This window comes from Paraphaeosphaeria sporulosa, assembly GCF_001642045.1.
Source record: "Paraphaeosphaeria sporulosa strain AP3s5-JAC2a unplaced genomic scaffold CC84scaffold_3, whole genome shotgun sequence".
NCBI classification, from domain to species: domain Eukaryota; kingdom Fungi; phylum Ascomycota; class Dothideomycetes; order Pleosporales; family Didymosphaeriaceae; genus Paraphaeosphaeria; species Paraphaeosphaeria sporulosa.
In genome coordinates this window covers 2,440,640-2,455,650 of record NW_017253362.1, presented here as the reverse complement: position 1 = coordinate 2,455,650, position 15,011 = coordinate 2,440,640, and the positions used below count along the sequence as shown (strand labels likewise).

The following is a 15,011-nucleotide window of genomic DNA, read 5'->3' as shown; positions in this document are numbered from 1 at the left end:
TGTCTTCGGGGTTCGGGGATGCGTGCGGTGCTGCAATCGCCCTATGCGAATGCGACGTGAGCGTGACAAGGTCGGGTAGGAGAGGATAGAGCACACTCATCTCGTTGAGGATGGTGTGGGGATGTTGTAGCCAATCCAAAGACTCGGTGATCATTGCCTACCAAGACACACACCCCTTTTCCAACCTTTCCTCCCATCCTAACCCCTTTCTGTCCCCTCCTATCCATCCAACAACGCGTGGCCGTCTTGAGCGAGCTCCAGACTTTCGCGCACAGTATCGTACCAGCGTTCAAACGACAAATCCCAATCTTCTTCCACAGCTCGCTGCGGTGCCCATTGCGCGGTCGGAGTCAGGCTTCTCTGGCGAGGATGGTGGTTGCGGCGGGCTGAGTTTTCCAGCGAGGAGACGAGATGCGTGTGATGCGTTGCTGGGGCTTCTGTTGTCGGTTTCCGGGATTGGTATGAGGATAGTGGTAGGGCGTTGTTGCGGACATGCATGGTACACTGAGTCATTCCTGGTCACTTGTTGCGCGGTCGATCGGCGAGGTTTCGGAGTGCTGGGTTCATGGCTGTGTACAGTGGAGGGAGATGTGCAAATAGGTGGTACAGGGTTAGGTTGGGGTATTGGGCAGTAATAGAGATTCGAGGTATCCTAGGCTCTTTGTGTGAAAACTCGGCCAGTACTGGGGAGGTTGGGTGTAGAAGCTGGGCGGGAATCTTGAGGTAGGAATTAAGGTCGCGGGGTTGTCGAGCTGTGGGGGAGCAGGGTGGGAAAGGGTGTTAAGGTACAGGTATCGAGGCCGAAAAATGCTCTCGTGCACCAGCGAAGGAGGTCTGGAGGGTTATGTAGGTGTTATGTTGATCCGAGGGGCGTCAGGGACATTGTGTATGGGTTTTGGTGACCTTCGTCTTGCTTTCTTGAGTTGCTTGCGATGAGGAGATATGTGGACATTGGTGATAGGGGATTGGGGTGAAGATTGGGCAGTGATGCTGGGCTAAGCCATCCCAATGTTAAATCTTCGAGAAATCGAATGCCGTGAGGAAAGGTTATGTCTGGAGGTCATGGGTATGTCAGAAAATAGCGTTTGAGAGCAGGGACCTCGCGGCCTTGGTGAGGTTAAAGGGGGAACAGGTGGGTGGGGCTTGATGGCTTTGTAGGGAGGGGAGCTGTTGAGTGCTGGAACCATGTGAACACCGGAGATGAAACTTCAATGTCACTGTCCAGGCATTCAGTTGATACAGAATTTCTTGTGAAGTCTTAAATATCGACTTTTGGACGTAAAACTGACGTTATCGTGGTTTTCCTGTCCTATCTTGGTTTCGTATTCCGGCGCCTGTTTCGTGCTAGCGTATGTATACATTTCCCCTTTGTGGACATCATACACGCCACCGTGGGTGGTAGATAACCTGAAGAGCATATCAGAACGCTCTTTAAAGCTGTACCTCAACAATCATTGGAAAATCTCTCGCCGATTGATTGAAGTGTGTCTGAGGTCTGTTGATCGAAGACCGAGAAAATACCGAGTCTACGCTAGCTATCAGTACAAGCGCTATGGGTCGACTAGGAATTTCAGAAATCTGATCACGGGGCGTCATAATAATGTCGTCCGCGATATTTGCCACCTCGTAGCGAAACCTACTGCCAGTGTTGTGTGGTGACACGTACGCCCCGATCCCCTCGTGACCACAAACCGGGCTTCCGCGGAAGCTGTTGCACACCGCCGCAACAGGCAGCATTTACTTCGTGGCACAATCGCTGCCTTCCGCCACTACGTCGGTGCTAGAGCTTTCGGTGGGTTGTGGGTCCCGTGGAGAAACAGTCGATAGCACCCAGGGACAAGAGACCGTGCCTGCAGATGCATTCAAAAATGTAAAGCTTAATTCGTCGCTTTGTTCGCCTCCGCAACTACCCCTGCATGATGAGTGCCCTTTACCATATATCCGGGTTATTCACCCACCAACCGATAGACATCAAAATTACTCCACAAGACTTGACGTCTCGAACATTTTTACTACACGTGAAGGACAGCGTACCTATGGTAGCTGGCTACGAATCCAAAAACATCTTTCTGTAGGCATTTTTTTCAAAGGCAATCGCGGCCTGTTCAATACGAGACTAAGACTGCTTGGGGCGTCTGACACCACCTGGGGATAAAGAAAGGGTCCAACCACGCGACCTTACGTACCTGCCGATATTGGACTCGTCTCGTGCACCACTTCGGCATCGCGAACTTCAATTTTACAGAATCATACCAAGACGTCTCGAACAAGAAGTCGAAGCCGCGGAAGGGCATGAGCGATACAACACGCGAAGGTTCCGCAGTGAGTGGTTCCGATCGTTCAGCGCAGGGCAGCGTCCGTACCAGCGAAAAGAAACAACTACAATTTGCGCAAGCCTTTGTGTTGTTCCAGGAACGCTGCGAAAACATCGTGCAAGGCCTGTCCTCCAAGTACCCCGCCGGCATCGAGCTTGACGGGGAGTACAAAATAATCGATCAACGACGTTCTGCCAGCGTGACTGTGACACTTCAAGGCAAGCGCTCCAGCCATGGCGGGCGCTCGACTCACGGCGGATATAGAGATCCTACGTCTTCTACTACTGCACGCATTGAAGTGCCGATACCGAATCCGTCTATCACCGTTCTTCTGGAATATATAAGGAACCATATGCGCGAGCAGCTTGATGCGGGCAGCACGGCGCAGTATATGAAGACGAAAAGGTTTCAAGTAGATACTCATTTGACGGTGTTCTTTGAGTTTTGCGGGAAAAGTTGAGGCGTAGGTGGCGAGTTTACTCGAGCAACCCGAAGCCAAGACAGTGAGGTTAAATGGTATAGCGTCAGGATAGACACTTGATTACTAAAGGATACCCCAAAAGTGGGTAATGTTTAGGCCGAAGATACTCAAATTATTGTCAGAGTACCGTGCCTTGGTCAGATTAGAGTGGCACGACCAGCGACAGCTGCAGGTGCAATGTACGACGTCAGAAGCTTTGGTACCTCAACCTTCAGCCTGGGTCAAAACGATGTGCCCAACATCTGACGAGTGGTGTTGCGGAATTATTGCGAGGAGTCACGGGCTATGGAGATGCAAAAGTAATTAGGAGCTACCTATGGTTGCTTTGGCTGATGCGTCTCACAACTGAGTCATTGTGCGACTATGTTCCCGGACACGAGATTAGGGATAAAATCCATATGACATCTTGGACTGGCCAAATTGGATACAAGTGAAACCAGTTTGCTGCAGGGTCAACCTTTCATGTGGATTTAAGGATTAAACCCTAGAAAATGAACCCCGAACTTTGGAACTGGGTCATTAATACCGTACATTAGTCTAAATATTGGTGGCTGGTTTTCAAGGATTAGGCTGAGTGGCTGGATGATATTGGGCACAAGATTGACATTTGGAGTGGATAACATGGACCTGGGAATCTACACTACCACCTCACAGATCAATAAAGTAACTTAGCTTGATGTCAAAAAGAGCCGGGAAGCTTTTAGTGGCCAGTGAGTCAAGTGTAATAAAGATGTCCAGCATTCAGAGACCACTCCATGGGTCAAAGCAAAGCATTCTTCTCGCCTTGTCATGACAGGTCGCCGTATGTATGACAGAAGCGCTGTGAGTCATTGGTACTTGAGTACGGGATTAAAGCTCTCCATCATCGTCTTTGGGTTGTAAAATTTGTTATCAGAAGCTCTAGGAATCGTATGGAACATCGCATTCTCGACAAGCCATGCTTCATCGCAGGTTTCAGCCACCCACAGTTGACAAGCAGCTAAACAAACCCCCTTGATATTTAAGTGAGGCACATCAATAGCGACGATTCCGTACAGGGCCTCTGGATCACACTAGGCATTGTTTGTCGTCCCGGGTGGCGGAGGCGGTTTCAAAGGTTGTATAAGAGGTCTGAGAGAGACAGACCTCAAGTTTCTCAACTCACTGTCGCTGGCTGAAATCTTGGATTACCCTCCATTACAACCCTCCAACAGTGGCCCCAAGCCCACAATCGATCCGTCACTCTGACACGGCTCGAATCTAATGTGAATTATCTGCCGATTCAGGGTATCTAGCATACCAATAATATTCGGATTTTCCTTAACTGAGGAGGAGGGCATGAAGTTTTGGTTCGAAAAACCCATGTATATTAATGCAGTGGATGGAGACCCCATCTAGATCTACCGAACGATCGCTAGTACTTAGGCGAGATCATTTAGAAGTTACGTCGATAGGACGGCGTGTTCTCCAGATAAATTGTGTCTCTTTGGGACGAGAAAGATGATACCAGCAGTTTCAAGCTAGTACTGTATGCATTAGGACAGAAAGCTTAGGGACGGAAAATATGACTGGACTATCTCGAGAATGCTCACTAACGTACTCCTTATGTAGATTGAAAATTATTTGTTTTTCCGTCTTCTGAGCAGTGATCTTCTAGATGCGAGTGTGAAACCTAAAATCACTCAGAAGAGCTGGTTCACGTCCATACATTGCCGAACAGATAGCGACGCTACGATTCCAAGTATCCCGTGTGGCTCTATCAGAAGCTAGCACTCCAATAGTCAGACAAATTCATCACTGTTGCAAGCCAACAAATTATTTACAAACAGCCAACACAGACCTGTTCGTGAGTCTAGTGAGGCACCTGAATGACGAAGTCTTCATACAACGCCTCATAATGACACAAGCGAATTAATTTTTCCCGTAAGAGGTAGTCATAGATATCGACAATGCAGCTGCGAAGATCGTATAAGAGAGCTCCCGGGGACTGAGTTTGTCTTTCTCGCATCGTTACTGAGTTCCGAAATCCAAGGGAGAGATCTAAAATACCCGAGAATCCTAATAAAAAATGAACATTAGTGCGAACCACCGTCTCACAGGATATATCAATGAGTTGCTAATTGATGTGATTGCGCTCAGACCAAGCGACAATGCCTCGCTGGGCACCTCGGGAGTCCACCTTTCCATATGGTGCAAAGAACGTTGTTGAGAACGGAAATCATAACCACTGCTACCGAAGGCTCGTCAAGCACCTACTCTGGACTGATCTACCTAGTAGTGCGAACCAATTCAATTTGCGCGCGTACGAATCACGTTTTCTTACCACTATCACAAGATCGTTTCATTGGCATAAAACAAGTGGCCAATGGCATCAATATACAGTCCTTGTCCGAATTGCAAATCTCACTCCTGGACCCGTCGGCATAAACTTTGATAAAGAGTATGCCAACGAGTACGGGTTGGCCATTCGGAAGAAGTTTTGCACTAGCCGTAAACTCTACCAACTGATCAAGACTAAGAAGCCCGAGGAGACAATATTCGTTCCGATTCAGGTGGACGCGGGGCAGGACGTGTTAAAGGTGGAATTTCAGCTCAAGGGAGACCTTGTTGCAAAAGATGGTAATCTCCTCGAGGAGGATACTACTACGAAAGACGATAGTCAGTTCGAAAGTGCCGATGAGGATTTTGCGAAAGCTTGGGTTCAGACCGATAGCGCTTCTTCAAAGGTTTGAGTGTACTGTGTTTACCCGGGAGGAGCAATGGAGCACCTACACCCTCCGACTGGGCTGTATCGATCAGGGCCGAGCACTCTTGGCGGGGAGAAATCACTACATGTCACATAGAGCAGCTGTTGTATCAGTTGTTACCTGATATATCAAGACTGCTCAACAATTCTTATTGAGATTGAATTTGATATGTTTCTCGCGTTCCTCGCGCTGCTGTTCGTTGCATGCGAGGGTGGAAGCCCGAAGAGCATCCATAAAGAACTGGCGCATGTTCATGAGTTGCCAAATCAATTACCTAGGCCTTGATTCGGCCCGTTTTAAGGTTGGTTGATATTTGCTGGAATCCGCTGACGAAAGGCCACTTTGTGTACGACCCTTGATGTGTGTGTGCGGCTGGCCCCTGAGCAGGCAACACGTATGTAGACAGTAGTTCATACTCACTCTCTAGTCTTGGAATAACATTACCGAAGTCGTGGCGTCAGAAGGAGGCTGAAGAAAAGTTCATATGGCTGTGCTACACGCAGCGACTCTAGCTCCAACTAGCCCTGTCGACTACAGCGGCGAATCCTTGGTAGCTAACATTCCTGTTCGCCGTGTGTTCCAAGTTTCGTGGGAACTTATCGGCACCCGGCAAGCTGAATGAAGCGTGGCGGGTTTAGTGCTTCCGAGCGTTCCAGAAACAGGGATGCTGGTCCCCAATCTTGGACGAAACCACGTCATCAGGAGGCTGAATACTGAGCTGCGAACGGGTTGCCAGCCTGCGAACTTATAAACCGCGATTCTGGCTTCAAAGCGCCACAATTTTTCCTCCGCCACAGAACATCTCCAGTGCTGCACTCCAAGAGCAACGGTTGAAAGCAAGCCACGCTAGCCATAACCGAACCTTGAAATTACTACCAACACGACCAACATGTCTCGCCCACCATCGTCAACAGTAACGCATCTCTTCCCATGCGAAAGAGTCATTGCTAACAGCATCAACAGAGCGATGTCCTTCTGTACTTCCTTGCGCTCTTCCTCCCACCGGTCCCGGTATTCCTCAAGAGGGGCTGCGGCGCTGATTTCCTCATCAACATTTGTCTTTCCATTCTAGGCTGGATTCCGGGCGTACTTCATGCTTGGTACATCATCTCGCAAACGGAGCGAAATGCTGCGAGGGCTGCGACAAGGTATTAAGAGCAAGACGAACAGTAAGGGCGCAATTTTTGAACAGGTGCACTCTTCTGCAAGAATGCGAAAGAGTTGGGGAAGATTAGGGGAGCAACACGCGTATACCACTGGGAACTAGATTAATCAGGCGACATTGCAGAGTCATAATACTATTTTCTTCGATCTAGTTTGGCAGCTTTTCATAATAAGTTGCATAGCGTTGAAGTGCTCATCTTTATGCGAGATAGATGATACCGACAGCACTTGCTCGAGCCCCACATGTTTTCGGCCCCTTGTTCGACTCCTCGAGGCCCTGCAATTGCGATGTACCCTTCACAGACGCTTCCCATCAGCCAGTTTAACATTCAGGCTCTTTAAGTCTACATCTTGCAACGTCCTCACATTGACCGCGACAATATCCGCCCACAGATTCGGATCCAAACTTTGTGCCATGCAGCTCACGCCGCAGGTGCCGCAGAAATAATGCGCGAAGATGTGTTTTCCGAATGTATACTTCTGAAGACAAGTCAGATCTTATGTTGCTAACGCGGAAAAATCTCGCCAAGTGGCCTTGACTTATTACCGTACCTTAAACTCGTCCTTCTCACCGTTCGTAAACTTTACGTTCTTCTCAGCTGGGGTAATGAACAGGTACCCGTTGCGAGCGCACATGCTACAGTTGCATTCTTTCACTTCGCATGACGGATGATCGAGAGGGGGAGATTGCTGTACGGTATACGTGAAGCTACCGCAGTGACATGAGCCTGTATAGATGGCACTGGGTGGGTCTGAGGTGTCTGCGATGCCAGCTGAAGACATTGTAAGAGTGGTGCAGGTTCTGCGCCGCAGGCAACAGTCTTTATATGTACCAACATGCCACCTCTCCACACCGTCAGCTAGTCAGCTGCATCCTACATGTGTGTTTACGAAACGAGCAAAACGCGAGATTTATCTTAAACCATTGACACGAATTGGCGAGGTACGAAAGATAGCCAGCAAGTCCAGAACTCAACGAGGCGCACACGGCACGCGTCGACGAATCGGCACGCGTCCATGTCGCGCGATCATGTGCGTGGCGTTCACTTATGCTCCGTAGCGCTCTACAATACGAGTTATACGACGCAAGCGTACCACTGTACGTAAATGACAATGGTCTAAATGATGTGACTCATCGTTTGAGGCCGCATCGCTTGCGATGGCTGGTGTTGCAGGAAGTCTGGCCCACGTAAAGTGAGGGACGCGGCGTCTATCACGAACACGCGATACGTCAAGGGAGGTCCAAAGCCTTGACGTTCAAATAAAGCTAAGGAACTGCTAAGAGGGTTATGGATTCTTGGGTTCCCAGATCTGGGTGCATTGTTTGATTTTGGTAATCTCATCGTGCATCGTGATTTTCTATGACCATGGACAGCTTAGTACGCATCTACCCACAAGAGGACAATGAATGAAGACCTGCATCCATCAATTACAGCTTGACGAGCGGTCTAGCGCCACCTTTTTCGTTCCACCAGCTCTCCACGTCTTCAAGCTTCTTCACTTCGAAGTCCGTCTTGACTGCTCCTTTCACAAGCGCCTCCAACATCCCTGGCAGCTGACCATAGAGTTCCGGGAAAGTCCAGCTGCCGGGTGCACAGCCAAGTAAGGCTACATTTGCCGAACGCAGAAGACTCGCTGGTATGGGTTGTGTCTCGCCAGCTAGAGATCCGATCTCCACCCAGTTGAGCCGTTGGCTTTTGTTCTTACGAGCATTGATGATCCCGGCGAAGGCGGCTGAGGAAACATCTCCCCAGAGGTAGTCCAGAACCACATCGACATCGGCAGCAGCAGAGAAGTTGGTCTCGGTCAGGTCTTCAGCCAGAGGGATCAAGGCAGTGGCTCCAAGCTCCTTTGTCTTCTCCAGCTTGAGTCCTGGCTTCCCGATAGTAACGATCTCGCTCGCTCCAAATGCCTTGCTGATCTGTACCGCGGTTTGGCCACTTACGCCCGTGGCACCGATGATTGCCACCTTCACGTTGCTTCCAGGCTGGATGCCCGCTCGGGCTGTGAGGGCCATCCACGAGCTCATGGCTGGATTGACAAGTACAGCAATTGTATCAGGGTCCGCGCCCTCGGGCAGGGGAAACACGTCGCGCTTTCCCAGATTGATCTCTTTCGCAAGCGATCCTGTGGGTGACAAGAGAGCATTGAAATAGACGAGCTGGTTGGTTCCATCGATGGATCCGACGCCATCAGTGCCTGGAACATGAGGTGGGTTCTTGCCGGCCATGGAGAAGTGCTTTCCAGCGGCGCGAGACCGCACCAGGGTATGGACGCCAGCACCGAGGACTTTGACGCGGAACTGGTCTTCAGAGGGCGCGGGGAGGTCGATACTGTCGTATACAGGCGCATTACCCCAGGCTTTGACGACAGCGGCGCGAATAGACATGTTGGATCTGACTGTCGTCTTTGCTTGAAATCGATTTCCGAACAATGTCGATTGCAAGAGGAGTTAGCGAGGCTGGCGAAAAGCTCTGATGATGTTGACCGTACGTGAAGAAATTGCTGTGTTTATGAGAAAAAAAAAACCCCCCTCTGCTTTCTGGGAGTGTTCTTTATGTATTCATCAACGCAAATCACGTTTTCATCGATGCACCTGGAAACAAACGGCAAACGCTGACACTACCTGCAGCTAATCACTAAGCCAACGGGCGTACCTCGTATAGCTTACTTCCATTTCTCATTGTAGTCGGATAGGCCTGGTCTACTTCCGGTCGCTCATAAATCATCTATCACTCGCCTTGCTACACTGAAGAATGACGCGAAATACCGAGATGTTTTGCGGCCTAGCGCATCGCTAGCTGCTTGTGCAAGCATGCTCCAAGCTCCTGGTGAGCACCCGGCTCCGATTGCTTAGAATTTGCAGGGCTGAGAATGTCAGCGGTAATAATGCTACATTGCATCCGACGCTACTGTGCAGGTTTGTGGTGACCGTCCTTCCGAGGGCGCGGCGTGGTTGCGCCTCGGCCATGACGCAAGCGCGAAGCCCGAGCCTCTCTTCGCAGCTGGAACGCGAGGCTGCAACTGAACGCCCCAGCACCGTCGGAACGCTCATCAAACCAGTTGCTGTTACTCCCGCTGTGTTGGATGCTTTTCATGGTTGCTTTTTTTTTTCTCTTTAGTCTCGGGGTCAATCATGGGAACGATACTTCTGATGGCCAATCACGCAGGGACCCGCGCGCTCAGTGATGCACGTGATCGTATGTATCCCAGGGTTGGGTGATTGCAGACTCCAAAGATATACGGCAATAGTCCAAGACCAGGGTACAAACGGCCGAGCTAGTACTCACATTTGTAGAAGTACAGTGCACTGAGACCACGGCGCCAGTGTTGGAGACCAATCGCGTACGATTAAACGCTATTCAATCCAAAACCAACCAGTACAGATCTCTGCTCTTCGCACTTCACCCCAATCAACCGAGACATCCACGACGTCGTCCAAGATCCCCTGCGGTCGTTTGAATCGACTTTGGTTAAAGTGTTCAAGTGCACCTGCTGCATTTTGCAATCCCTGCACGAGGGCTACATCCAAGGCCAGAATCATCTCACGGGCCAAGCGAGTCTGGGATTGCGAAGCTCGTCTACGACAACTGCCTTCACGCCGTATCGCTCTAGACCGGGATAGATCTAGGCATAGGAAGTATTGCAGATTCTCCTCGAGAATAACGGCCACAAGCTTGAAGCGGTTGATTTGTGTTCCTGATTCGTTTCATTTGTGGGATAGACGGGGGAAGTACATCGGCTTCTTGGTGAAAGGCGTATGTCTTGGGATATATGCATGTATGCATGGACGTCAACTTCACCACGACCAATGAGCTGTTCCGGAAGTGACATTCGTCAAGCACGCTTCCCCAGATATCCGCGAACCGTTTGCATGCCGACCATGAGCGCCAGCGGCTGGCTGGAAGCCATGGCGCACCGCTAGGGATGTTAGCGTGGAGGGTGAATATTCTTCCCTCGGCTGTTTACTTATCCACCTGGTCTGAGACCCGCGGCACAGGCGCGCGCGGGGGTGGGAACGCCGAAATAGCCAGCTACACACACCTTTGTCGCAACATGACAGAATGAAGAAGCATATGGCAATCTAGAAACTCACAGTGATGCTCTCTATTTTCAGGTAGTTCTTCTACACTATTTACGTTTCTCCAAAACGCTTTTGTTGTGCTATGGAGGGCAGAAAGAGCGAGTTGAAGATCCGAACTCTGCTGCCCCGCGACAGGCATCCAATCGTGGCCTTGCCATAGTCAACTACCGAAACTACCGGAGCCGTCACGTACGATTCGCCGCATGACCCGCAGCTCTTGTCGGCTCTGATGCTAGGTAAGTTATCAGTTGTAAGGGACCGCGCTTTCCAGCAACAGGTTTAAATTGGACGTCGCCCCTCTTGCTTCCCCCACTTCCTCTCTCAAAGAACCCCAGATCAATTGTTCCAACTTCTCTGCATTAAAGAACCTTTATTATTTTCACAATGGCAGCAAACGGTACCAACGGCACCAATGGTGCGAAGAGCAACACAAGCAAATTCGACCCCAACTTCACACAAAATGTCATCAACCTCATGAGCGCCGAGACAAAGCCCCGCCACAGAGAAATCCTTACCTCATTAATCACACATCTGCACGACTTCTGCCGCGAGGTCGAGCTCACACAGGATGAATGGATCATTGGCGTTAACTACGTTAATGCCATCGGTCAAGCCTACAAGAAGAACCGGAACGAAGCCTGGAGGGTGTGCGATATCCTTGGTGTCGAGTCGTTAGTGCCCCCCCCGATTATGTGCCGACCATCGCGTTGAATGAACCGCTGCTGACGCTTTTAACAGGCTCGTAGATGAGATCAACCATACTGTCGTTACCGATGTCGAGCACAAGTTGACCCCGACCCCCTCTACCATCCTCGGACCTTTCTGGTCGCCCGAGACACCTTTCCGCGAGAACGGCGACAGTGTAGTTCAAGACATGCCCAAGGATGGATCGGGAGAGCTTACTTTTTTCCACGGTGTCATCCGCGACGTTGATACAGGAAAGGGAATCCCCGGTGCTGTGTTCGACATGTGGCAGGCGAGCACCAACGGCAAATACGATGTCTTCGATCCCGAGAACCAGACTCGACACAACCTCCGCGGCAAGTTCAAGAGCGACGAAGAAGGAAAATTTTGGTTCTACTGCTTGAAGCCTACTGAGTACGCTATCGACACTTCTGGACCCTCCGCCGACCTGCTCAAGATCATGGGCCGCCACCCATGGCGTCCCGCTCACATCCACGCCATGATCACACACGACGACTACATCCCCGTGACTGTTCAGCTATACCCTAACGACGACCAGTACCTCGAGACAGACACTGTTTGCGCAGTCAAGGACGACCTCCTCTTGGACTTCAAGCCCGTTAAAGACGAGAAGAATGGTGCTGTTCTCGACGTGGAATACGAAGTTCGTCTGTTGAACAAGAAGTACAAGCCGGACGCGTCCACCTTGATGGGCAACGCCAACCAGGACAACTTCAAGGACAACATCGAGTCAAAAATCTAGCAAAATCGGATTGAGACTAATTACGTGGGACGACTTTTGTATAGCGCTCGAGACCCCTTTTACTTTCATGTATATACCAGACTAGCATTGGAATCGCAGTCATTTAGAGTTTTTGAAGTGGATCACTTAGCTATCGCATGCACTTTTCACTGCGTGTAAATCAACCGTGCAACCCTCTTCACGATCTTCTACAACTTTTCTTGCATATGCTCCTGAAGCTCTGTTGACTGTGAAAGATCTTCGATGATCTATGGGATTGAGGCACGTGATCTTCATTTTCGGACTTGACTTGTCACTAACTCCGACGCGCCTTGACACGGCACGCTCCACTTGCCACGACGTCACTCCTAGAGGCCGCTTTCCCAGAAACACTGCTGCCATTTATTCTGCAAAATTAAGTACATGACGGATATGCTCATCAATGATGACACCGCCCAGCAGTTATCACGATAACGTTCAGCTGAACTCCTACCAGGACGACGCGCCTGGTACGGAAGAGCCGGATTCGCCCCTACCTTTGGATTCTGACGATTCAATAACGCCGGAGTCCACGCAGCCACGATGGCTTCAAAACACGCCGTCTTTCGGGAGCAAATGGATCCAGAGGGCTGCTGATAGCACAAAAACATTGCCTCGATGGCTGAACCAAAACCAATCTTCATGGTTACAGCGGATTGCGCACTTCCTTCGACCTCGGTTTACGGTGGCATACATCCTGTGGGCTATCGTAGCCATTTACATCTTGTACTGCTATATCTTTTGGTCTCCCCTTTTCGCCTCGAAGCTCCCGCAGTATACCGGCCCTCACGATGTTGGTGCCATTGACATTGAAGTTCCAGTAGAGGACCCGCGGCAAATTGTTGACGGAGTTTTCAAATCCGACAGAAAGCCAGCTTTCGAGCTCGACACAGTGCTTTTCACGCTCTACTACCCTGCTGTCAAAGGATCTCAAAGTTCCAAGCCGAAACACAAGTGGTTTCCCAAGCCGATCAGCCTGATCGCGGAGGGTTATGCTACCGCGGCGCATTTCAACAACTTCTTCTCAAGGCCATTGTTTACGTTTGCGCTCTGGGGCTTGGCATCGAGCATTGATATTCCTGCGAAGGTCGATGTGCCATTGCTCGGTATCTCCGAAAAGGCCGATGAGGAACACCTGGACAAGTTTCCCATCGTCGTGCTGTCTCATGGCGATGTAAGCTCTCGCACAGACTATACTGCGTATTGTGGCGAGCTAGCGAGTCGCGGAGTAGTCGTGGCCGCCATCGAACACAGAGACGGGTCTGGCCCAGGCACTTTGGTGCATCTGCCTGACGGAAAGAAGGATGTAATCTTCTTTAGAGCAAACCAGCTGGAGGCAAAGAACCCAGGCGAGGAGGTCTCCAACGACGATTTCAGATTCAGGAAGTTGGCCTTTCGGGACGTTGAGATCCAGGAGACGATCACTGTTCTAGAAGCCCTCAACGCTGGAAGCGGAGCGAAAATCTTCAATCAAAACTACCGCAAGGAAGGAAAGAACCTAGATGCTTGGAAGGATCGCTTGAATATATCCCAGACCGTCATCGCTGGGCATTCGTTCGGAGCCACCGGAGCCATGCAAGCGCTCAAGAGCGCCAACAAAACCGCAGCAAGCGAAAGCAGGAGCATCTACCGCAATCCCGCCATTGGTGGTATTATCTTAGACCCGGGCAAAGAATCCGGCCGCCTGAATACCGACATCGACGTTCCTCTCCTCATCGTCCACTCTGACTCTTGGTCGAAGAAATACACTATCTTCTACGGTAGCCCACACTTCGACACGGTCCGAGACATAGCGCGCGACGTCCTCAAGCGCTGCGGAGCGACCTGGTTCATGACGTCCCTACAGACCTCGCATCCCAGCATCACTGATGCACCTCTCATCGAGCCGTTATTATTGTCGTGGACCACAGGCGCGACAATTGATGTAAAGGAGGGGCTGAGGGAGTACACGAGGGTGAGCATGGAGTTCCTCCACTATCTCAGAGATGGGACTAGGGATGGTGTGCTTGATGTGGGCGTCACGCACGAGTCGTATGGCAACGATACAAGGACGGATCTGCAGAAGGAAAAGATGGAGAAGATGGGTGAGAGAGTCGCAAAGTACTGGGAGGTGCATGTTGCGCCACCGCCGAGCTTTGTAGAAGATGAATGAGGGTTGTCCCCGGAAGGGGGGGGGATAGAGCGCAGTACCGGCGACGCAAGCATACCTCACAACATTTAGTTCAAAATTCCACACTATTATTGAGTGTTTGTGCTTGCCAACTGATAATCAGAGCAGATGCCCTGTGCACATGAATGCGCCATCTGCCTCACCCGCATTACTCCCACCATCTTAGTCTCGAAATTCCCATCCGCAGTGCTCGAAAGAATTTTGGACCCGATGCAAGCTTGGCGTTCCCTGCATTTGTAACGGCACACCCCTAAGATTGTTAACCCCTGTCTAATGCCTTCGATGCATCGAACGTAGTTCCTGCGACCTTATTATGAATCACAAACTTCTCCGTGCCGATGGCTATTATAACTTCTGCTCCGTCGCACTCCAGTGGTTCGCAAAGGTTTATGCCAATGCTCCGACGACTTCCGCGAAACACGTGGAGCCCCCTTTCGGCGCTACTTTGATATGCCGTTGTATAGCTTGAAACGAATAGGACCGGTTTGACCATAGTACCACCGATGTACGCGGAACACCATTATGACTATAAGCCCACTGGGTGCCTTATATTTATGTTCGATAGAAGTTATTTTTTGCAAGATTTAGATTTTTTTGTTCGTTCCT

The 15,011-nt window shown here is 50.4% G+C and overlaps 7 protein-coding genes across 7 annotated transcripts; 4 read left to right on the top strand and 3 right to left on the bottom strand.

Annotated features, from left to right (window-relative positions):
• Window positions 1-4,890: 4,890 nt before the first annotated feature.
• Window positions 4,891-5,507, top strand: CC84DRAFT_1204027 (uncharacterized protein; the record flags this gene model as incomplete). Its single annotated transcript, XM_018181874.1, has 1 exon — window positions 4,891-5,507. Exon 1 carries the CDS (start codon window positions 4,926-4,928, stop codon window positions 5,505-5,507), a length of 582 nt encoding a protein of 193 aa, XP_018039106.1. The 5' UTR covers window positions 4,891-4,925.
• An 839-nt stretch (window positions 5,508-6,346) lies between these two features.
• Window positions 6,347-6,888, top strand: CC84DRAFT_1162610 (UPF0057-domain-containing protein). The gene is made up of 2 exons (XM_018178039.1): window positions 6,347-6,435; window positions 6,486-6,888. Exons 1-2 carry the CDS (start codon window positions 6,412-6,414, stop codon window positions 6,675-6,677), a joined length of 216 nt encoding a protein of 71 aa, XP_018039105.1. The 5' UTR covers window positions 6,347-6,411; the 3' UTR covers window positions 6,678-6,888.
• Window positions 6,789-7,792, bottom strand: CC84DRAFT_586051 (uncharacterized protein). The gene is made up of 2 exons (XM_018186784.1): window positions 7,239-7,792; window positions 6,789-7,166 (listed from the first exon to the last, which is right to left on the bottom strand). Exons 1-2 carry the CDS (start codon window positions 7,467-7,469, stop codon window positions 6,984-6,986), a joined length of 414 nt encoding a protein of 137 aa, XP_018039104.1. The 5' UTR covers window positions 7,470-7,792; the 3' UTR covers window positions 6,789-6,983.
• On the bottom strand, window positions 7,793-9,239 carry CC84DRAFT_586050 (zinc-containing alcohol dehydrogenase). The gene has a single exon (XM_018186783.1). The coding sequence runs from the start codon at window positions 9,073-9,075 to the stop codon at window positions 8,116-8,118; it is 960 nt and encodes a 319-aa protein (XP_018039103.1). The 5' UTR covers window positions 9,076-9,239; the 3' UTR covers window positions 7,793-8,115.
• Window positions 9,240-11,071: 1,832 nt separating this feature from the next.
• Window positions 11,072-12,318, top strand: CC84DRAFT_1204024 (aromatic compound dioxygenase). The gene is made up of 2 exons (XM_018181873.1): window positions 11,072-11,441; window positions 11,509-12,318. Exons 1-2 carry the CDS (start codon window positions 11,155-11,157, stop codon window positions 12,215-12,217), a joined length of 996 nt encoding a protein of 331 aa, XP_018039102.1. The 5' UTR covers window positions 11,072-11,154; the 3' UTR covers window positions 12,218-12,318.
• A 460-nt stretch (window positions 12,319-12,778) lies between these two features.
• CC84DRAFT_1194819 (PAF-acetylhydrolase family member) lies at window positions 12,779-14,472 on the top strand (the record flags this gene model as incomplete). The annotated part of the gene is made up of 2 exons (XM_018181370.1): window positions 12,779-12,796; window positions 12,888-14,472. The coding sequence occupies 2 exons, from the start codon at window positions 12,779-12,781 to the stop codon at window positions 14,385-14,387; spliced, it is 1,518 nt and encodes a 505-aa protein (XP_018039101.1). The 3' UTR covers window positions 14,388-14,472.
• Window positions 14,473-14,591: 119 nt separating this feature from the next.
• Window positions 14,592-14,951, bottom strand: CC84DRAFT_586019 (uncharacterized protein). Its single transcript, XM_018186782.1, has one exon. The coding sequence runs from the start codon at window positions 14,896-14,898 to the stop codon at window positions 14,665-14,667; it is 234 nt and encodes a 77-aa protein (XP_018039100.1). The 5' UTR covers window positions 14,899-14,951; the 3' UTR covers window positions 14,592-14,664.
• Between the last annotated feature and the right edge of the window lie 60 nt (window positions 14,952-15,011).